At 38.2% G+C, this 23,714-nt stretch overlaps 1 protein-coding gene across 3 annotated transcripts; it reads right to left on the reverse strand.

The window, feature by feature from the left end:
- Positions 1-1,070: 1,070 nt before the first annotated feature.
- LOC309889609 (protein EURL) lies at positions 1,071-18,745 on the reverse strand. 3 transcript variants are annotated; one of them, XM_082782490.1, is made up of 5 exons: positions 18,710-18,745; positions 18,345-18,475; positions 5,828-6,364; positions 2,524-2,586; positions 1,071-2,051 (listed from the first exon to the last, which is right to left on the reverse strand). In XM_082782490.1, the coding sequence occupies exons 2-5, from the start codon at positions 18,466-18,468 to the stop codon at positions 1,891-1,893; spliced, it is 885 nt and encodes a 294-aa protein (XP_082638616.1). In that variant the 5' UTR covers positions 18,469-18,475; positions 18,710-18,745; the 3' UTR covers positions 1,071-1,890. The 3 variants fall into 3 exon arrangements, with proteins under 3 accessions (XP_082638616.1, XP_082638617.1, XP_082638615.1); XM_082782491.1 differs by lacking the exon at positions 18,710-18,745 and having other exon boundaries at positions 5,975-6,364; positions 18,345-18,703; XM_082782489.1 differs by lacking the exon at positions 18,710-18,745 and having other exon boundaries at positions 18,345-18,703.
- Positions 18,746-23,714: the final 4,969 nt, after the last annotated feature.

Here is a 23,714-nt window from a genome sequence, read left to right on the forward strand (position 1 = left end):
TAAAAACAATTAATGTTTTTCCATGGCTTCTGGGCCCTAGAAGTTGTCCTTCCTTGTGATACTCTACCTTAAAAACAAAATAATTTCCCTCACCTTGCTTTCATCAAAAACCTAATCTAATGTAACAAAAATAAAACACATAGAAAGACATTAGGAAGGACTCCATATAGATGCTATGCTTCTAATTCCTACAGAAGCAAACATCAGGAGTGGAAGTACAACTTACTCCTTCAGAGCCTCTCATTACCATGTGAACTGAAATTTAAATCCTCACAACATTCTAATCAGACAGCTGGGGATATTTAGATTTATCTGTTTCAGCTTGTGTGATGATTGTTTTCACAGATGTAAGCAATGATGGTATTTCTGCTCTCACATTATACTTGCAGCTATCTTAGTATTGTATTAATAGACTTGCATATGGAGATTAATCCATCCTCTGACAACCATAATCATGGATTAGCTAGTACACATTTACTTATAGGACCACTTTTGCATGCAAACAATACACCACCGCCCATATTTTACCCTCCTACACCATTAAATACTTGGAGAAACAAGTTCAAGACCCTGCTTCTGCATCCTCTCTCATGCTGCTCCAAAACCCTCAGAGTGCCCATCCAGAACTGCATCATAAGAAAAGCATTAATAAACCTGTCCTATGTAGTTCAGATGTCAAGTTGAGGAACCAAAAAAACAAAAGTGCAAATTAAGCTGAAGTTTAAGTTAAAACCAAATCTAAACCTTTCTTCCCACTAAACATTCCCTGCTTTCACCTGAAGTCATTAAAGTCAGAAAGCACAAATACTACATTTAGGGGAAGGAGAAATCTCTCCTCTCCATCCCTGACTTTTTCAGGGCAACTCTCTAACTTTCATTTATACAAATGTAACTCTACAGTCTTTTCAGCAAAGATTAACTTGAATTTTTCAGTATGATTAACTGATAAAAGTTATAAAACAGAATAGTCTCTATTTTTTTAGAATGTAAAAATAGAAATACTATCACATTGGAATCTAATATCAGAGAAAACACAACACGGTTTTGTAGTATTACAAATTTATTTAGTTTCTTTGAAATCATTTTTTCAGCATTGAAAATTTCACACATACAAAAACAACTTTTATGTATTAAATCCAAAGTATGTTTTTTTTTTTTTTAAACAGAAGTGCTGTGCTTTTTCTCTTTTTTTTTTTTAAACATCTTATGAACTAAATTCTTCACTTATAAATTTGATAAAAATAAATGATGCACATGTGAAATTCATGTGAATTAACATGTGAAATTTATCTCTTTGGGAAAAAAGTTTTTTTTAAATTGTATCATGAAAGATACTGACCTGAAAAAGGATAAACAATCATACACAAGGCATAAACATTACACAGAGTAATTCAGACATTTTATAAAGAGATCTGAAAAAGTACCTAAAATAGTAATATTTAGTATAAAATTTCAATAATAAAATATTGCTTGTAATAAATAAGAAAATGTGTTTCACTAATACTGTTCTTCCCTTAAAGCTCTCTTGGATGTAACATGATCAGATCTGATCAGAACTTTTTTTTTCCTCTGTATAAAGTAGGCAGATTTACAGGCTTCAGGTCATTCCTTGTTAGAAACAATTATCAACAAAACAAAATTTAGTTCAAGGCTCATGCGTCATTATGGGCAAAAAAAATCCAGAGTGGGAATAGGTCTTACTATAGTTATTTTAGTATCTATGATATTTGCCTATTTTGTTAAAACCAAAGTGGAATAAGACTTCTTATGGATTAGGAATGCAAAGAGCAAGCTGCCCAAGTTTCCTCAAAAGCTTCTAAATATTTGTGTAGCAGTTATCAAAGCCACCAGGGAAAGTTAGCTATACAGGGGATATGAGTTGTATCCCCATTATATGGGGACATTTGTTTTCATTCCTGCACGTCCCATTTGTAGACACGGCAATTTGGAGTAGTTCTTCAGCAACTGCTCAATAGCAATGTGACGGACATTCAGTTCTGAGGCCAAAGAGTCCTTTTCTTGGACTTGCTGTGTCAGCTCCTCAAACACATCTGCAAGAACATCATTAGGTTAATGCACTTCACCACTCTACTTTCATAGGGATAACAAGTAATGGTGAACATTACTATTTAAAAGGCACAGGTATTTAAGTGGCTCACTCATAAGAACACTGTTTAGTTCCAGCACAGCTTGGTATATGCATTGTAAACTGAACGGGATCTCTAGTTTTGTTTTAGGTGACCCAAGTCAAGGTGGAACAATTAGTAACTTGAAATAAAGTTGAATCCAGTGCAAAAAATACATGTATAACAAAAATACATATTAAGTGCAAATCTGTTTCACCCAGTAAGGTTACATAATAAAGCACATAGAAGCTTCTTGCTATATGTAGTGATTGGATGTAAAGTGATCTCAATTCCAAACTTAACTGATAGCAAAGCCATTACAACTTCTTTTTAAACAAGATTTTATTTACCACAAAGCAGCACAAAGGCAAAACAAAGAGTACTGAAAAATTCTCACCCTGGATTTGCTTGAGAAGTTTTTCATTAAGTTGCTTTAACTCTCCGGGAGTCATCGTGTTCACTGTAAGAATAAAATCCATTATCACTTCTAAAGTAACAAACACCTCTAAACAGATTGTCATTTTATCAAATTGTTTTTATTTGCTTTCAAATGATCAACAGGTGTGACAGTAAACTAGAGGCCACATTGTTTATTAGTAATTTTGGAAAGTTTGAAAATTCTCTTATGCTGACATAGACAAGTATCTAGTCCAAAGAAAGCCCCTTCCTTCGCATCAAGAAGATGCAAGCTCAAGCACTCAAAATACAAGTATCTAGAATCAGAATTGCATGTCCCCTTTTAATATTTCTTGGACTTCAGTTCTGACAGCAGAACATGTTTTCCACACTTCCCTGCAAGTACAACCGTTTAATTGCAAGCAAGTGGACAATACTGAAGTGAGTTCTGCTACATTTGCAAGCCCTTAGAAAATTGCTTCTGAACAGACTTTTTATCATGCAGCTACATCTGTTACCTATAAAGTTTTGTGCCTTATGCATATAGAAATACTGTATACAATTTCCATACAGTAACTTGATAAACAATGAAAACAATGAAAAACAATGAAAAAAAATCTTTGTTTGATACAAGCAAAGACTAACATATAAAAAGTTTATTTCTCACTTTCTTCTGTTACATTCCTAGAGAGAACTAAAAGACCCTCTTCATCATTCATAATTCCTCCTATATATAAGGCTATTCTAAGGCATGCACATTGCTCATCCTTGGAGAAAATGCATATTAAACCTTCAAGTAGGGAATTTTGAAAGTATTCTACACAGCTCTCAATCAACAGTAGCAAGCAAGGAAGCAGAGGCCTCCTTCCTAGAAGTCCCTCAACCCAGGTGCGGTGGGCAGAGCTTGGTGCCACATCTACTGCTGAAATGCCCCAGGGCTGGATGGTAAAAACTGACAAGCCTGGCCACCACAGGAAGTTACAGGATGCTGAAACAAACTTTAAGACCTTGTAAATCCTGCCTCTTAGTGCTGCAGCTTAGCAAAACACACTGCACACCACAGGGCAGAGACCATACTGCAATCACACAGCTTTTGTTCAGGGATTTTTGAATGCCAGAAGTTTCTGTATTGTTAATTTTAAAACACAAATTCTGATGAGGCTGATTTTTATTTGCCCAAAAGACTATTCTGTTATGCTAAGCCTTCTCTTCCAATCTTTCTCACATCTTGCAATTGTGGGTTATTAACTTTCTCTTATTATTGCCAAACTAAAGAAGTTGGCAAGAGCTAAGATAGCCTGCTTGTAGCTGCTCACAACATAAGGCCACTTAACAGAGGAACAGTTCCACCTGTCTCCTCCAACAGCCGATTACAGCAGTGCTTCTCCTAACCTTCAACTCAATAGAACAGATTTTCCCACAAATTACCATACTTTAAGTTGATGTTTTTTAATCTCCATGAAAGGTCTGATCAGATTTAATATGGTAATTAATAATTTTAAAAGAACAAAGGAAATAAAATCAATACGTCTTCCCTTCTTTCTATACCCAGAGGTAGGAAGTCACTTTCTATTTCATTATTTTCATCAACATTTCATTAGCTGCAGCAGGTAGGCAGGTTCACACATTTCCCTCCTCTTTGTGTGTATCAGGACAGGTCTGTGTTATGTCCCATAATTCTGATACAGGAATAGAATACTAAATTTAAATAAGTTTTTCTATGCACAGCTGAGGAAATTTAAAAAATACTGACCAAGATATTTACAGTTACATTAGCAACATTTTTTTTTTAAATAGAATATTACGTTGTTACAGTGCTGGTGCTGCAATAAGAATGGACCTAACTTCAGCATACATGGTCCTACTAGATTTTTCTCTTAAATGAACTTTACATAAGCACGAAGTTTCCAAATGAATATCTTACAAGGCAGAAAAGATAAGTAATTTATTTTAACATTATTTAAAACACAAAGCAAAAATGCCTTAAAAGCATATGATGCAGTCATAGCAGAAAGGAAAAAAATGTTATTGTGCTCAAAAAGAGTTTTATGTTCCTTTGTCCTGAGATCAGAGAGATAAATTCAAAGTGACTAACTTCAGTTAGATAACCCCATAAACCAGGTCAAGCTTTCATAATTCCTCTGTTAAATGCTGTCCTGATTTATTTAATTCCAATTTATGACTCCAGAGGACAGGTGGTCAAACAGCACAGCATATCTGGTTTGATTTATGGCACTGCAACTGCTAATTTACAACAAATACAATAAAAAACATCATACATCAGTTAAAATTGTCTTGTAAAGAATGAGAAATAATCAAACTTTACAAGGACAAGTTCTGTTAGTTTATTAAAAATGGGAGTCTAAGGAAACCAATTCCAAATCTTATAGCACCCCTTTCTCTCACTCTCTCATTCCAAATTCTGTTGTTGCCTTTTTTCCATTATCTAAGTTTTCCACTGAACATTTTACTAGCTTTTTCATCTTCTTTCTCAGGTCTTTTGAAATTCAAAAACACTCTCCAATTACTTTCCTCATTTACAAAAGTAAGAGTTAATGTATGCTAGATTAGGACTAAGAACTGTTTAGAAGCATCAAGGTAACTGTACGGATCTCTAGGATCTTGCACTTGACACATCTTATGTAACTTGATTCCAAAGATTCCAATAACCTAGATGTATGTCTGAAGACTCTTCCAGTCACTTTTCCTGAAATAACAGGAAAACTTATTTTTTCTTATGCTCAACAAGCAGAAAACAAACGAAACTAGAAGTGCACGTGGAGAGTCTGCTGCTTTTAAGAATGTTTAATTCTGTACATTGCTTCACAAGTTTGCTCTGTTACTTTACCTCTAGTTTCCTCTATTGTTTAAGGCAGCTCCGTCCAAAAGGTAACTCAAGACACTATTGATGTTCAACAAGATGGTTGCTTTCAGGAGTCTAATAGTCTGCACAAGCACAGTGTGACTGTCATGACTGACGTATTAAAGACAGACTGCAGTCAAATGTATCTTTTCTTTAAAACATAAATTAGACAGGCCGTGTATTGCTTTGTTGTATAACTATCAGGGAAGTTAAAAAAAAAAAATACGAAAATGAACAAAAACCCACTTCTCCACCCACGAAAACTATCTACTTAACTACGTAACCACATTTTCCCACAGATTTTACAGTAATTCTAAACTGTTAAAAGATGCATTTCTGTCTGTGAATTAATGCCTTGTGGTAACATATAGTGGTCAAGGGATATTTCAGGAGATGCCCCCCACTTGTGAGGCTGCAGGTAAATAGATAGATACACACTTACATTCTTCCCTGCTGTAATGAGGATGCCTGTGATGAGGAACACTAGTGCATGAATCACTTTCAGCTTTTTCGGGTTTCTGGGCTTGGCTGTGATTAGACCACAAAACACTGTTGCAGCAGAACGTAGCACCTGTTTCTTGTAACATACCAAGTCTGAAATCAGAGGATTCTCTTTGTTCTAAAAGACTTTGTGAGCAGCTTGAGATGTTTCCGGAATTTCCATCTATCCATTTTGCAGAGTATCTAGGTACTGGGGAGTCAAACTGCGGCAGTAATTTCCTATCAGTCTGATGTCTGAAGTTAAAAAATGGATGTTGGGATGTTTTTGAGCTTTCAGAATCAGAGTCTAAATCCTTGTTTTGTGCATACTGTATGATCCAGTTAATTTTTTTGCTCAAGATATTTTTTACTTCTGCATATGTACTTTTAGAGAGCTTTGACCGTGGACAGTCCTGATTTGCTATTAAGTGGAATTTTTCAAAGCAGTCTCTGTGGCCCCTTAAAGATCTTGTATGTAGAAGATCCGACTTTGGTACTCCTGTAAAGACAATAAAAAAAAAGCAGAGCTCACTTACTGTTTATTCAAACTAATTTTTCAAAACCTTTACTCACAAGCAACCAATAAAATAAAACATTTACTGATGCTTTCATATTAATAGTCCCATCACTGAAGTAAGCCTGGTATGTGATGATAACCTAAATGATCTGAAATACCACCCAATCTCAAATCCTTCACACTAGTAATCTCTAGTGCAGGACTCAGACTTACAGGTTACCTCCATGTGCCTCCTATGTGATAACACAGATTAAGCATGCTGCCAGCCGCACGTATATTGGATGAAACAGACATTTATAATTTGCCCTAAGTAACTACGTATCAGACATTTCCACTGAACAATAGCGAAGAGCATTCTGTTAACAGCCATTCATGCTCTCGCCTTCTATGTATAATGTTATGAGCCATTTGGTCCACCAATACTGCAGCGCCCAGGTTTTGTCAAGTACTTAAACATAATTCAGACTTCGGTCACAGTTTATTATTTTGCAGGAGTACAAGCCTGTAGCCCAGGTTGAGAATTGAATTCTAGCACTGTCTACGTTTGCCAACATTATATTGTCTGGAAATTAATTCCATGTAATATGGATGCTTGTTCTCCTCTTTGCTTGTCCTCCTTCAAAGACTATTTAAATAACTACAGCAGGTAATTTACTGAAACCTCAAAGTAATTGATAGTGATTGACATTGTAAAAAGGAACACAATCTGTGAAGATCAACAGTTGTTCAGACAGATGGCATGAGAAATTACTATTTCATAAAGTGAATAGTACTCCACTACAAAATAACTTTTCAGCTTCAGTGGATACTTATTTTTGTTCAGATTTACCTATGCAGTAGATTCAGTATCCGAGTTCAGAATACTGAGCAGTCTGGCTTACCTCAGTCAGTACGCTACCTGGGAAGGTCCCAATGTGAACAAAAAATTATGTAACACAATTATGTCCCTGATTACAACAAGAAGCATTTCTGAGAACCACTATTTGAAGGTGCCCAATGCTTACTGATGTCTTCAAAGGTAAGATTCTTAATATTAAGTCCTGAAAACAAATCCAAGCACTTTATTTTGAATCTCTCACGTAGCAGTAACTGATGTTCCGTATTTGGGAGGTAAAACAGGGAGATGAGCCATTACAATTTTTCTTTATTTTCTACTCTCTAGACATCAGTGAAACTCAGGAGTGCTACTGAGTTACTGAGGCCTTGTTTGTTAGAGCGTACATACAATTTATAGGTCAAAATGACAAGAATGGGCAATGAAAGATGACGACAGTGAAATTTATTTTGTGCTCAGCAGCAGAGGATAAAGGTAAAGTCATGAAAACAGGTACTCCTTCTGTCCAGGAACTAAGTATTGAAGCAAACAAAAAAACAAATCCTAGCCAGAGGCAGTTTTCAAGAAGGAAACAAAATACAAAGTACAGGTGTCATCTCTATAGCTATAAAATCAAGATCCTTACCCAGCACCTCAAAAATCTTTCAACCTCTTTCAGCAAATAACCATCCACTAATCCACTACCTTTTCTTAGCTCTAAGTGATCTGTCTGCTTGCAATGACTATTTTCCCCTCTCTCCCTCCAAAAAATTTAAAATAATAACAAAAACAAAAAACATTCCCAGTGAAAACAAGGAAAGGCAAATCATTTATCTTCAGAGCTTATCAGTATGATTATAGCAAGTCTGTTTAACTTGGGTAGTATGATATAAACTAAATCATTAAGCCATGAAGAAACAGAAAACACTGTCAACTGAAGTTGTGAGACAGTCACATTTCAAACTTGACAAAAACTAATTTGTTCAATGCTCTTTGCTTTACCCAAGTGATTCTTTGTACTTTTTGTTGTTGTTTGGTTTAAACTTACAGAAAACTTCAACAGATTGGAAGGAAAAAGTCTTGTACAATTTTCCATAAAGTAGCTCTCAGGAACCAACTTAATTTCATCGCAAGATGAATGAATGAAGCCAATGTCTTCTAGTGACAGGACAGAGAAATCCCACCTAAAGCAAATACTTGAAGATTTGGTTAAAGATACGAAAAGGAACCACAGGAAGCACAGTTAAGGATGGCTGGGGCAAACACAGTTTTGCACAGACTGATTCTAGCTCCTGGCTCTTAACAGGTTCTACCACCTGTTTTACTTCTACCCTTCTCCCAGCCCACCATCCTCCCAAAACTGGGGGAAGAACTACAACACTGTTTTTATTAAAAATACAAGAACAGAGTCTTGCTAGTTCAGTGAAATACTCCCAGCACTAGTTCTGAGGCATAGCCTCTTGCGTTTAGCTCCTCTGTCTGGCATGGCTGTAGAAGCAGGTCAGGCTACGCTTCCTCGTGTATGCACACTATCACTTCTGAGGCAATCACAAAAGAAACACTTGCACAACAAATGACAGAATACTGCAGCTTCACTTAAAATACGTTAAAAAAAAAAAAAATAGATCTGAGGCTTTCTGCCTTTTTATTTCCATTACAGTAACACATTACTTGTCCAGAAACAAGTTCTAATCAGCATTAGAGCAAACAAATTTATAAATGTTGTTCTTTTAAAATGCTCTCTTTGATTTTTGGACATTAGGATTTACACATTAAATGGTGAATGTGTGAAAATAAACTAGTAAGTACTAATAATCAATTGACAGACTATGATATCTTCTTTTCACAAAACAGCAGAAAGGCAAATAAGAAACAGGAGTACAATGAAAAAAAAACATTCTAAAAGAATATTAAATATTTTTTAAAATTGGATACTGAATACACAAAACTGAATGTGCACTCATAGTCAAGCACAGGTAAAAACCTTGAGCTCCAATATAGAATTTTTGAAGCCAAATACACGAGCTCTGTGGTCTTAAAATAGTTTACGGGGCTGCTAATGATATAGAAGTATCAAAAGCTTCTCTGAAGTTATTTTCAGAACACTTACAGATATGAAACACTCATTTGAACAAAGTATGTTGCACTACATAGAGTTTTCATATATTGGTCTAAGAAGCCCTATCCTGATAATTTTTTAATAGAACACTCCAAACACATTTATTCAGAGGTTGACCCTTCAGAAGACAAAAGCAGAGAATCCCAGCCTAGATTAGGTGCTGACAAACCCCAGCAAATTCTACTAGAAAGTGTATAGGAAATCCTAGAGTAGAAATGCAGCTGGCTAAGGGACACAGATCAGGTTCCAAGGCTCACACACTTCATCTTCACTGCAGATGTTAAACAATTCCCTATTGCTGTGAATCTTGCTTTCAGCAAAATAGAGGACTATCGTATGAATAAAACAACAACAGGAAGAAAAAACCCCCACACCACTGAAAGTCTCAGCATTCTTTAATTGAACCATTTTCTAGGCATGACCTCTTCTTTTCCAGAGGGTGTAAGAGTACTCAAAATAGAAAACACACAATTATCAGTCATACAGAACAAGAGAAAACATAGCATGGCTTTATGAAGCCCCATCTGATTTTTATGTCTCTGACATGAACTTAAAGCAATTTAGCAGTCTCTCCTACTGTTAAGTTTATCTTCCATTAGAGTTTTGAGCGTCGTTAACTTTCCCACTCCAGAGACATGCTGCTCAAAGAAATGAACTTTTCAGAATTCAGTAATAACAGTTGCTAATTTCAGGCACACCTATTATAGAAGAAAAAAAACATTCCTTCAGAAGTTTTAAGTTTTGCTATTTATAAGCCACAGGATACTAGCCATAACAGCATTATTTCCAAACATGGGGCCAGTTATTACAAAAACTTCCGATCTACAAGAATAAAAATCCCATCCCAAATCAGAATTTACAACCACCCTCTCCTCTTAGAAGTTAGAACCCTGGAGTTCCATCTAGATGTTCTTCAATAAAATAGGGAACAGCAAACTTACAGAAGTGGTTTGGAAGTTGTCTTTAGGCTAGCAGAATTGCTTCATCTTTCACCTGGTATGAGTTTCTATGTTAACAAACACAATCAATCAAAAACAATCCTCTCTGCTGTACTAAGGTGACAGTCCCTTCCCATACAGAGGATATGCATAACATCTGCCACTACCATTTTAGAATTTTATCCCAAGATCTGAGGATTCACAGTAGCTGCTGTGCCAGCACAAACTAGCAATAACCTACCAGAATTACAGCAACTAAGAGTACTTTCCTTTGACATAAGTCCTTCTGTTCTGGGCAATACCATCAGCTTTATGAGGCAGAAAAGATGCTTATTTCTTTTTACTAAGAAGTAATACTCCATATTTTTCTTCATCACCACTTCAGAAAATCTACCACCTGGTAAACTGACATGGATTAAATGACACAAAGATAATTCAATTTTAGAGGACAGACTACTTTATTTAACACTATGAACACAGAGACAAATAAAACAAAGTAAGACTTCTGTACTTCACAACGAGTAGTATCACAGTGTGGATGTATGACTACTGTCTATCAGTCAGTTCTTGGGATTTTCACAGGATGCACTGGCTTTAACTTCCTGAAACATTCCAGTTACTGTTCTCCCCAGCTGTCTTCTGTGACTACACAGTACTGCTCTTGAAACACCAATGCTTTAACTGGCCTCTGAAACGGCCCCTGAACAACTGCTCACCTCCATTGAAAACATTAAGATCAGACAAGCTCAATTTTGATTTTTTCTTGCATGCAGGACTAGGACATGCGAAACGAAAGGAAATGCTTCCCAAGATGTTGTTTCATGGACATAAACATTCATGTCCATCTACAAGTCAGATCACTCAGACTGCTGTAAGAGGAGGGCTCTTGCCCCGAGACCTATTCAAAATGCATTAAATAAAACCAGCCCATGGCAAACTGTGACAGCAAGTCACTCTCACATCTAAATGACAAGGGGTGGGGAGACCTGTTATTCTTCAGTTGTACAATTCTGCCAACACTGAAAAATGGGGCCATTATAGACTTATCTCCAATACATCTGCCTCACAGGACTTAAAGCCAAATGCTATTTTCAAGTGTATGCATGCAGTTTCATTTAAGTCTTCTGATTTGTTAGATTAGCTGGAAGGAAAAATGCCAGTGCCATTCATTAAATTCCAAAAGCAGACAACCAGTAATGACTAGATATTATCTTTTTTTCATAAATTAAAATTCTCTCTTCATTTTTGTTTGATAAAGCCAGTGCTCCCCATTTATCAAGTGTGTAATCAAGACCTCCCATTACATTTCTATCAACTTACATGTACTTTGCCACATAGCAAACATCCTATATAGGACAACATAAATCCAACTGAGCCTTTAAGCATATTTTCAAAACTCACATTCCCTATAAGCTACTATCTAGGAAGAGATTTTTCTATTACATGAGATGAGTTGATGCATTCTGCAGAAAACTTTACTACAGAAACTATGCCAGAGATTATGCCAGAGATGTTTCACTTTATAAGAGAAATCTACTAAGCTGACCTAGAAGAGAATGGAAGCCATGAGACAGTATTTCTGTATTCGGGATGATGCCAAAGTAACATTACCTGCTCATATTACATACTTGCATGTACAAACTTCCCTAAGTTAAGAGAGTTCAAAAACAGTTTTAGGACTAGCCACACAGCTCTATTTACTCGGCAATACTTGTATGGCACTCAAAGGATTAAGAACAGCATCTCCAACCATGTTTGAACTTGAACTCATAGCTAAGAGGTTTACTGGAAGCTGCAGCTAGTTCCACAAGTCCATTCAAGTTGCAGAAATGAGTCATGCCCCTGGACCATAAATGCTACCTTAAAACAAGTTTTCATCTGTCTACCCTAAAGGACAATGATGAAAGTTTTTAGCTTTTTTTGCCAGAATAACAAGTTATTTGTTATTTTATTAGCATTTAAAAAAGATGTATTTTAGAACAGAATGAAAGTAAGACAGCAGTTTGCACCTAATTTATTTCAGTAAGATATTCTTCCATATTTCAGCAAGATATTCTTCTATACAGCATAAGAGGGGAAAAAAATGTGAGTACTTGCAACTTTTAAGAACAAAACCACATTTTTCAAAGATGAACACTGAGAATGAAGAATAAGAATATTACACAAGATTTTATAGACCTTAAAATACAAAAAAGCTAAGACAGACTTGTTTATAGCACCTTTGCCTCAATCTTGAGACCAGAATGCACTAGATCTTATGCTGAAATTGCTTAAGATGCTGTGAGTCTCTCCACACTTTAAAGGATCATGGAAACGTAACTATACTTAACATTAACCAGTGTAACTACTGTGTTATCTACTCCCTACATCCTCTTTCATATTAGAAGGCCTGCAATATAGATTTTGGTTTCAACTCCTGTCATTTACAATTCAGCTGTTTTTCACCTCTAAACACAAAAGGAAGCAAGCCGGTTTACTTGTCAGTTAGTATTCTCCAAGATGTTATCATAGTCAGCAGCGACAGATAAGCAAAACAGTACATAAAAATCAGCTCAAACAAACAGATTTTTCCCATCCATTATAGTTTAATTTCTCTTACGAACCCCAAACTGACACTTTTTAAACAATCCTGCCTTATGACATGCTAGCATAAAACAGGGTAAGATAAATACACCATTTATGACAAATAATGAAAATTAAACTGTGATTATTACAAAGTTTGAAATTTTCAGAGCCGAGTGTGATGTCTGCACAAATACATTTGGGTATTAAGCTTCCAAAGCTGGGATTTCCCCACACATTGTTTGGAGGATCACAGAGCGTGCATCAATGAGGGACACATCCATGTTGCACAACATGTTACCATGTAGAGGTATCTGAAGAACCCCGAGCAGCCCCACAGGCAGCACGACTGCCCAGCACTCCAGGCACCTCTCCATGCTGTGCAAAATGTGGACTAGATGGCTACATCCTTCTAGCAGGAGGAGCACAGCACAAACAGGTATAGTCACGTGGAAACCTGGAAACAGAAACTCCTGCAATTGGCATCTCAAAGCAGATTGTAGGGACACCATTAATAGGTGTTTTTGTTTATATCTATATACAAACACAAGAAATAAGTGTGTCTGTATTCCACCACCATAATCCAGTCTGCACTTCTAACTTCAGATCTGTTGTTAGTATTATGTATTTACTATCATGGTCCACTTAATCACTTTTGCATGCTACAATGAAATGGTTCTTGAGAAGAAACTGGTCTCAAACAGAGATACAACACATCATTTCCTGGCTTATGCAATCTACTTAAACATGAATTTAAACCATTTCCTGTTCCAATGGTTGATTACTACTGTTGCACCTACTCAGAAAAACAAAACAGTACATAACAATCCCTGACATTCACTTTGCCTGTACAGGGCATACAGAAGCCAACATCCAATTCCAGCAGACCCACACCACCTGTATATTCTAAACTCTATCTACAACTTTAAAACTGCTGTACAGAACCAGCTTTGTTTCCCAGAGCATTGGATTTATGTATCTTAAAGTCTAAGCAATTATGTTAGTATCCTAACATCCTAAGTCACCTGATCACCATCCTTCTGGCTAGTTTGGGAATAAATGAGGTATTTACGCGTATTTTAATCCATTCGATTTCCCTGAGCATGAATCCTCAAACTAAATGAGCTGAAAGGGCAACCACAATAGACAGAAACACTGCCCTTTTGTCCCCCCCATTCTTTAGACTGAAAAACAGCAGAAGCATTGCTAAACTCTCCTCTACAGCCATCTCTCCCTGTTCCTCAACAATAGTTGATGACAAGTAATAGGAGACTGTTTAAACCTGCATCTTGGCTTTCTGTTTATTCTGTATACCCGTTCTCCCTTTTCTCCTTATTTTGCTAACAATCTTCCAGTTAACTTTAGAGAAATGGGCCCTACAATCCATACACACCACTCCTGAATAAATTCAGTGACAGACATCACAGCTGAACTCCAAGCTGCAATCAAACCAACAGTTTATGTGAATTAACTATACCACCAAATCTTAGCCTAAACTATAATTTTATCTCTTTAAACATTATAAATCTAGTATTCAAAAACAATTTATTACAGAGACAATATTTCTGATTGAAAACCAGAATTTTCATAGTAACAGAGCTAGCTTTCCTTGTTCAGTAACTCAATGATTACTTAGCTAATGCGGACCACAGACTAAGCTTTCTGTGCAGGAGCCTGTATAAAAGGATTGGAAAAAGAACTTGAATGTTTATTTCAATTATGCATCATTACTAAGCTATTGTCCAACCATAATAAAGGTTACAAAAAAACACAAAGCATCAGGAAAGTAAAGGCTGAGATACATCACAGTACTGATCCAGGAGGAAGCCTGTTCAGTCATTACACACTGGGATGTTCTTAGATTTGTTTCTAAATACTCATCTTACTTAACCAGGACAATCAAGGACATCACCATCTACACACAAACTTTTACAACTTTTACTCACAGATGTCCAAAATACAGACTTACACCAGTAGTTATCTACATGTATAATGTGCAGCTATGTACTATATTTTGTTTTGGAGACTGTGCAATTTGTTGTACAGTACATTTTGTTTATATACCTTTGAGAAAGTCTGCTTTATATGGGGTTTAAGCAGCTAAGTTTTGGCTTAGGTTCGTTTCATGTGTCTGGATTTACCACAGACAGGTTTAAAGAACCAGATGCTGGCAGGAATGGAAACAGAATTTTCTCATTGGTTTCACTAAAGCACTAGAATACTAAATCCTTTTGAACAAGGAAACTGAGGAAATGACTTCCAGAATTTTATACATTATACAGAAATTAACACTGGCTGCTGCAAACAGCAGGAATACTTCAGCTCCTGCAATATCCCTTGATGCACACCAATACAAAAAAGAAGCAATCCTTAAGCAGTATCCTAGCTGTTGCATGAACATGAAATAACCTGTTTCACTTCCTGAATCACTTAAAAACATACCTGAACAACAAATATATATATATATGCTTTAATTTCCTGCATTTTTAAATATGATTTCAAAAAAACTATTAGCAAGAATGACACTTATTCTTATGTGTGGGATAGATAGCACATTTACAGAGTTAACACAACTTACAGTCAGTTGATTCTGTGCAACAAGTCATTATGTGAAGTTTCTTACAATATAAGCAGCAAGTTGGTATGAAAATATGCAGTATAATACTCAGAGTTACTATGAATTTTCTGTTTCATTCCCTACCCAGGGCTCTCAAAATACTGCTCTTCTAGATACATATAAATCATTCTTTTTGTTATAGGAAAATACAGGAGATGAATGTAACAGATGTGCCAGAAGTAGAAGGAATGTGACCCTGGATACGGTAAAGAACTGGCTCATACAGTGTTCAGCTAAAAATTCTTTTAAAGATTCTTTCTAAAGTCACTTACACAGCCTCTGCTGATCTTAAGCCTCCTCTCCCTATAAAAGTAACAGTACATCTTTTCAAAGAAGAGCACATAAGACAGAATATCAGAAATTGTGGTATTTTGATGCTGCAATGACCAAGATATTAATACCTTTCTTTAACTATGCAAAATAAATTAAGAACGTAATGGCCTCAGTTTCAGGTGAGCTTTCATCAGTATTCTGTTCAAGTTGTCTTTTTTTAAATTAAGTGAAAATCTGGGAGATTATGCAGACTATACTGCTGCACACACTACGCCTTTGCTATTATCAAGTCTATTTAGAATTCTGAAAAATAAATATAACATGGTTCCAGCTAAAAAACATGATTATTTTGTAAAGTAATATCCATTACAAGAAACTTTGACAAGTCCATAGCTTTTCAAACAGAGCACAAATAGCTCTGTTTAAATAGCTCCAGCAATGTTTAATGCAATTTATTTTATTTTTTTCACAACTTCCACTACAAAAATAGATTCTGAATCTAACTGGCTTACTTAATTCTAACAATAGCAACACATTTTTTTTCTAATTAAAGAGTCTACAGAAAGAAGCGTCTTAACTCTGGTGCAAACCTATCATTTGAAAACAGGAAGCAAATTAAAGCACACTGACATCTTGGTTTAGGTTAGACAGCTGCTCAGAGTTTTCTATGATAAAGTGGAGGTATACAAGCATGTCTCTTCTAAACAAAAGCAAGACTACTACTCAAGCATGAATGCATTGTTTATATTAAAATATATATCACCTCTATTAGTAAATGCCTTAAAGATACTTTTTTTTTTTTTTAATTAAACCCCCAACTTTTAATTAAAAGACAAAGTACAGGGTCAATATTTGAAAGGAATTCCAATTTGCTAATATATTTTTCAAGTTTCTGTGAGGTGATAACACAATTCTATTACTTACACGTGCATTAAAAGTAAGATGCTCAATAGAAGCAGCATATTGAACGTAACACTTATAGTCCCCTGTATTCCAGACAGTCTTATACTTGTGTTTCAGAATAAGAAACTAGACCACTCACTGGGCACCGTGCTTATATCTCACAGTACTCCCCCTCAGAAAGACTCAATCAGACTTTCAGTGTACTCTCACATATATCACACAAACCATATCCTGTTATCTGTCACCAAGAAATGAGAATATTCACATTACAGCTTTAAGATCTTCACATTCAACTGCCTCGTACCAGTTTAGATTACTCTAGGTGGTCACCCGCATACAGAACTGGCAAACGCCAAAAGAACTGGTTGTTTAAGGAGGAACAACTTACTTTGTTGTCCAAAAAAAATCAAGAGACAATGTTTATGCATTAAAAGAAAATACAAAACAAAACATACCTTATCTGACTTAAGAAAGGAAATCTCTGTTCTATTCTGTTCATTCATGCCTGCCACTTACTTCAGACATGAAGACAAGGAGCAAGATAGGCAAATTTGTTGGTGTCCTGGTTTCAGCTAGAACAGAGTTAATTTTCTTCCTAGTAGCTGGTAGAATGCTATGTTTTGGCTTAGGATGAGAAGAGTACTGATAACACCCCGATGTTTTAATTGTTGCAGAACAATGCTTATACCAAGCCAAGGATATCTCAGCTTCTTGCTCTGTCCTGCCAACAGGCAGGCTGGGGGTGCAGTAAGAGCTGGGAGGGGACAGACCCAGGACAGGTGACCCAAACTAGCCAAAAACGTATTCCATACCATCTGACGTCATGCTAAACAATATATAGGGGTGGCTAGCCGGGGGGAGGGGGCCGGACTGCTCGGGGTTAGGCTGGGCATTGGTCAGCGGGTGGTGAGCAATTGCATTGTGCATCACTTGTTTGTACATATTATTATTAGTAGTAGTATTATCATCATTGTATTATTATCATTATTATTATTATTATTTTGTGTTATTAAACTGTTTTTATCTCAACTCACGGGCTTCACTTTCCATCTCTCTCCCCCGTCCCAGAGAGGGAGGGGGGAGGGTGAGCGAATGGCTGCGTGGTGTTTAGCTGCTGACCGGGTTAAACCACGACAGTTGGGAAAATGAGGCTTCATGCTCCAGAAGCATACAAGTTTTTACTCAATCCATACTGTTCTGGAGGCCAGTGACAACACAAGATCAGTCTTTAAGAAACCAAACTCCTACTTTACGCTCTGCAAATTTTAAGGAAGTTCGACTATGAATCCAGTCTTTATCACGCTGCATGTATTACCGTCTTATGAAAGCACTAAACAGACCTCTGATTATTTTTACTTCAAAGGAGACACTAATCTGCTTCCAAGAACAACTTTGCTTTGAAATTCACAGTGTAAGTTTCATATATAACCCACTCTGATCACTGAGCAAAAGATTTTGAATAAAGGCAGCATAGGCGCTCCTTTCTATCAGGACAGACCCCGGGGCTCAGCACCAGAAGGTAAAGCACCGCGGGGCTACAGAAGCTGGTGAAACACGAGCACACCCTCACACCCGACGGCAGCGGGTGCTCTCTTAGAAAGCCTAGGAGAACCACGCCGGCTGGAAACCTAACGAGCCGCCGGGCTCCGCAGCAAAACTGCACGCGGCGTGCTCCCCACCCCGAGCTTCACCCGGGTCGCGCAGCCCCAGAGAGCCCCGGGAGCACCCCCCGCTACCTTCGATGTTGAGCTCGAAGCAGACGTGGCAGAAGGACAGCGTCTCCCTCTCGGTGCCCAGCTTGCAGACGCTGCACACGTTGTCGTCGTCCAGGTCGATGCTGACGAACTGCTCCTCGTTCATCCTGACCCTGAGGCGGGGGGGGGCGACACGCGAGCCGTTAACAACGGCCGCCGCGCGAAACAACGGCATAACCCCCGCCCCCCCGGCAGGCAGCGTCCCGGACAAGTTTCTTCCGCGGGGCGCGGCCGCGACGGGGCCGGGACCCCCACGGGGCGAGCCCCGAGCCCGCAGCCCCCAGCCCCGCGTCCCCCCTCAGCTCAGCTCAGCTCAGCTCAGCCCAACCCAGCCCAGCCCTGCTCACCGCCGCGCTCCAACACCGCCGCCCGCCCGCTGCCGCTGCCGGTGCCCCGCTATTGTCCGCCCCCACGGCGCCGCCCGCCGCTTCCGGACGACACCAAGGGCTCGGGCGGGACGGGGAGGGAGGGGCGGGACGAGGCGGCCGCCCGGCCTGCGAGCGGCTGCACCGGCAGAGAGCGCCCCTGCCCGCCGCCGCCGCTTGGGCTCGCCCAGGGCCTGTGTGTGTGTGTGGGGGGGGGGGTTGGTGAGCGTGTGGTGGCGATGGTGTTTTACCATAATTCTGAGGAAAATAATAAAAAATTGGTCCCTGGGGATTGCTGTTGCCTCACACTCCTTGTGCCTATGGAGGGAGGGAGGGAAGGAGAAAGTTCCCTGACAACACGGCTGGGAGTTGTGACCGGAGCGTGCCGGGGACACGGCCAGCGCTGGGGCCGCCAGTGTGCGTGCTGGGCGTGCTGGCAAGCCCCAGGTACTGCTGTGGAAAGTAAAACCACGGCAGCTCTGCTCGCGAAACCGCGGCTGGTGGCGCCGGCCTTCCCGGGAAGTTCCCCGGTGTGAGGAAAGCACCCACAGCACGGTCCCGTGACGTCAGTAGGGTTGTGTAGCAAAGAGATGTGTAATCTGCCAGAATCTCCTCCTTCGAAACACATTTTCCGACACCTTATCGTTTACAGTCTGTTAGTTCTTTCACTGTATTTTCTCAGGGCATTTCTGCAACTGTATCGAAAAGAAACAATCAAACAAAAAGTCACTCTGTGTTAATACATTGCTCCACAGCTTTTAAGTAGTGCATAGACTTTAGATTTGCTTCTGTGGGAGGGCAGCAGAACATACTTCATCCCTGAGCTTCCTGAAATCTTCCTCCAATTGTTTTTCCCACTGCATGACGCTGGACTTGTGAGAGGGATTGCGTTTCCCTTGGCTGCTTTTTTCATACACCTGAAGGGTGGCAAAGAAGCAGCAGCCTGGCTTAAAATATAATTCAAACAAACAAACAAACAAAAAACAGAAAGGAGAAACTGGGCAGATGACAAGATTATAGTATCTATAAATATGGGTGTATTTTCCCCTCCAGAATCTGATGTAAATCCAAAGACTATTGAGTTTTAACACCCCACTGCTACTGTGTACCAGCAGCTGTGAAATCCAATGGCGAAAAAGCCATGAATCTTGTTAACAAATGACATGTGGGAGATAGTATGGCTCTTGGCAATTGAACTGCTTTCCTTGTAAAAACAATTACTTTAAAATATAGAGGTCATTGCATTGAAAATAGTGAAAGGAAAAGTTTCAGGTGCAAAACTATGAAAACAAAACAAAACAAAAACCCCGAGCAACCTTAATTAGTGCCTATGATGTTGTTCGTATGTATGCATACCTATACATATTTCCTCCCGAGTCCCTTGCTTCATCAGTGCATATTGTTCTAGCTAGGAGTTTACTTACACTGGAAAATTACTTTAGTAACAAACAAATCTGTATCATCTCTCTCTTTCTTTTCCTCCTCCCTATTAAGATTGTGTTTACATTTTAGGGAGGCTTTGGCAGTAGGCATGTTTTAATAATTCCCACGGCTTCACCTTCCCCTAGCTGCTTGGTTGTGTTCCCACACTATTTCCTCACCATGATTCAGTCTTGATGAGATGACACAAGGGACTGGATAACTGATTTAAAAGAAAGAAAATTAATTCTAACTCAGATCGATTCACTGTTTTGTTTCACAGTATGGCCCTACAAGCAGTGGTGGAAAGGCAGCTGAAAGTAGTACTCTGTCCCCTGTATCATGAAATCATGGCTTTGACTTCATTGGTATCTTCACTCTAAAGAGCTGAAAATTAGTAATGAAGGCTTTTGTCAGTCTTTTGAGGGCATACAGTTTTCTAAGTGAAGATGTAGAAGTTCCAAAGTTAAAAAATATTTTTACTGAAAAATACAGTGTCAAACAGGAGTCCAGGGAGAAGAACAATAATGCTTAGGTATTATTAAAGATACTGCAGCAAACTCCCAGAGGAGATAATGAATAGCATTAGCGTTGCTCAAATGAAAGTACCTGTGTAGATATGAGTGTGTATATTAAAAGAGATGCAGGAAAGGAGAAAAGTTTATAAAGAATTTGAATTTGGAATTCATAGTCTAGGTGAGCACTCCCACTTTGAAAACCTCTAAAAAGTAACATTCCCAAATCAGCTTGATTTCATTCTCTTTATTCTCTGTTCTCTTCATTCTGCTGTCCCCTGGGTTGAGGGATTTTTTTTTCCTCTATAGGTCAGACAGCTGAGGCTTTTCTAGGCATTTCTATGGATCATAGTTTTTCAGGTAGTTCTCTGTCTGCAGCTAATAAACACAAGTACATTGTCTCCAACTCTTTGTTTTGTTTTGTTTGTGTTTTGTTTTGTTTTGTTTTTCATTCATTTTGTTTTCCATAGTTTCTTTTACTTGTTCCTGTTTTAATGAATCAGATGTTCCTGTGTTCTCCAGACTTTCCTTGCTTATTTTAGCTTTCACCTCTGGAAGACTGAATATATAGAGATAGAAATACCTTGCTATATCCCGTCTTGACTCTTTTCTTTTGTGATCTCTTGTTTCTTATACTTTCACTCACATTCTTTCTCTTTTAACTTCACTCAGTGTTTAACCTTTTCTGTAATGTATTATTTTAAACCTTTACTGACTAGTTTTAGCCCCTCTTGGTGTGTGATGTAAAATCTAATTGCAAAGAGGCAGTTCTCTCCCTCATTCGGCCATTTAATTTTCATTGGATCTGATGATCTTAAGGCTGCTCCAAGGTGAACCGAGTCACTGAGGTGACCCAGCAGAGGAAAATAAACAAAGCAAGACTTCTCTGTGAGTTCATGAAATGACTATAACTTCAGGTACATTATTGCTAGATTTGGAGTAAGGGGTTTTGGGGTGGGGATGTGACTGACCTTTCCATAGTCTGAAATTACATTAAGTTAGATGCAGCATCACCAGTCTTAGCCCTTGCTTCCAGTCCTTCTGTTCATTTATCCAGTCCCTTTTCTATGCCTTTCCTTCAGGCTATGATCCCATAGTCCTCTTGGCAGCAGTGTCAGCTTAAGTGTTCCCTGTTTCTATCCTCTTTATTCCTGCTATTTTAATTTAAGTTATGTGCTGAAGTAACCAATATCAACCAGATTCCTGTACAATTCACTGCATGATTGCCCAAACATTCATTTTGGCACAGCAGATGTTGTGTCAAGGTGGTAGGAGGAGTGGAAAGCAGCAGCAGAAACTATTTAAATGGACTATATCAATAGATGGGTAATGACAGCCTAAGCCTTTCTTCTCCAGCCTCTTTCTGCTTTTTTCCTCCAGTTCCTTTTCTCAATTTCCTTCCTGCTCTTCTATACAAAACCAGGAAATTCCTCCACTGCTCGCTCTATGGAGCATTTGTGTCATTCTATGGCTCAAGAGTTTCATGGTCACACCACACCACCAGTATGTATCACTTACATCTTCTTCCACTCATTCACTTACATGACTTCATTAAAGTGAGATCTTCACCTGTGAAAATTTAGTTTTGTTCAGTGATAGGAGGAGATGTAGGCCTGTTCTGGACGGTAGGCAAACTCAACACCAAACTTGAAAAGACATTGCCGAGGAAAGCTTTTAAAGCTAACCACAGTACCAATGGTCTAATCACAGCCCTGACCAATCTAGAAAAGTAGATTGCTCATTGTTAAGGTTTTTGGCTTCACAATTGCCCCAGAAAAAAAATAAAAATCCAGATAGTGTGAAAAATCAGTCCCTAGAAAAACATGTTCTGTATTTTCTGAGGTTAGAAGAAGAAATCTCCAGTTGTGTATGTTTGCTAGGCCACAAAAAGGAGGAAGCTGAGCCAATGTAAAAATATTCCTCAGTCACAGAACGTGAAGGTGGAGCAACAAATATTTATGCCTTATAAGCAAAGGCTTATGGCAGGTTGCTGGCTACAGTGGGTCAGAGATGTGATAAATCAGTCTGTGTCTGTTCAAACAAGTCATAAACAGCAGACAGAGGAGAGAAATTAATTCTCTGCCCTCACGTTATGGTAAAAGATTTCCTAGTAACTTGTTCCTGATTTTCTGTTTAGAACACACAAGGTTTCCTAATGCTAATAGGATCTCAGTGATTAATTGTAATGATGACATAGCACTTTGTCTAATTTCTAAGTGATGTTTCATCCATAGAGTTAGCTATCCTTTGCAGTGCCTCTTGCCCCCTTAGTGATAAACCAAAGCTTTTTAAACTTTTTTCTTTTCAGTTTAACTGAATGTATTTTCTGCTGCCACAGCCTTATTTCTGGCACAGCCTTGTTTTCCTCCTTGATAACCCAACAATTTACAAATTTGTGCATTTCTACCAATCACTGAAAGTGCTCTTACAAGTGAAGGACACCTTCCTCCTACCCAAATTCCAGCACACTTCTATTCCACCTTAATCTTCCTTGACCTCTCAGTCAGTATCTTCTGACAGTGTAAGTCATTCCATCATTTCTAAAGTAAGGTTTTCATATAGCCTTTTTTTTTTTTTTTTTTTTTTTTTTTTTTGGTGTGTGTTTGATTTTCCTTTTAATTCTTGGCTATTTCTCTTAAAGAAGCGGATTCTTGTCAAGCAGCTTTTAATCATGATCTGTCATGTATCCCCCGAAGTTCTCACAGCCGTGATTTCTGTCTCTAGTTGTCTTATCCATGAACTTGACATTAACTCATGTCTTATTCTGGTGACTCATGGTTCTACATCTACATTGCTGATCTGTCTTTCTTCACCCGATCTAAATCAGTACCTTTTTGCCACCTCTTTGAGGAAATTACCACAGCTAACTTGGCACAATACATTCAGGTCATGTTTTTTTTTGTTTTGTTTTGTTTTGTTTTGTTTTGTTTTGTTTTGTTTTGTTTTTCTCTCACAGACCTCTCTTTCTCCCCATTTTTATTGTGAATGACAAACTATCTTTTCAGTCATTTAGGCCATTAATTTGAATACTTCTGGCAGCATAGCTGTCTCTG

Source organism: Aythya marila (genome assembly GCF_965140915.1).
Source record: "Aythya marila genome assembly, chromosome: 1".
In the NCBI taxonomy this organism is placed as follows: Eukaryota; Metazoa; Chordata; class Aves; order Anseriformes; family Anatidae; genus Aythya; species Aythya marila.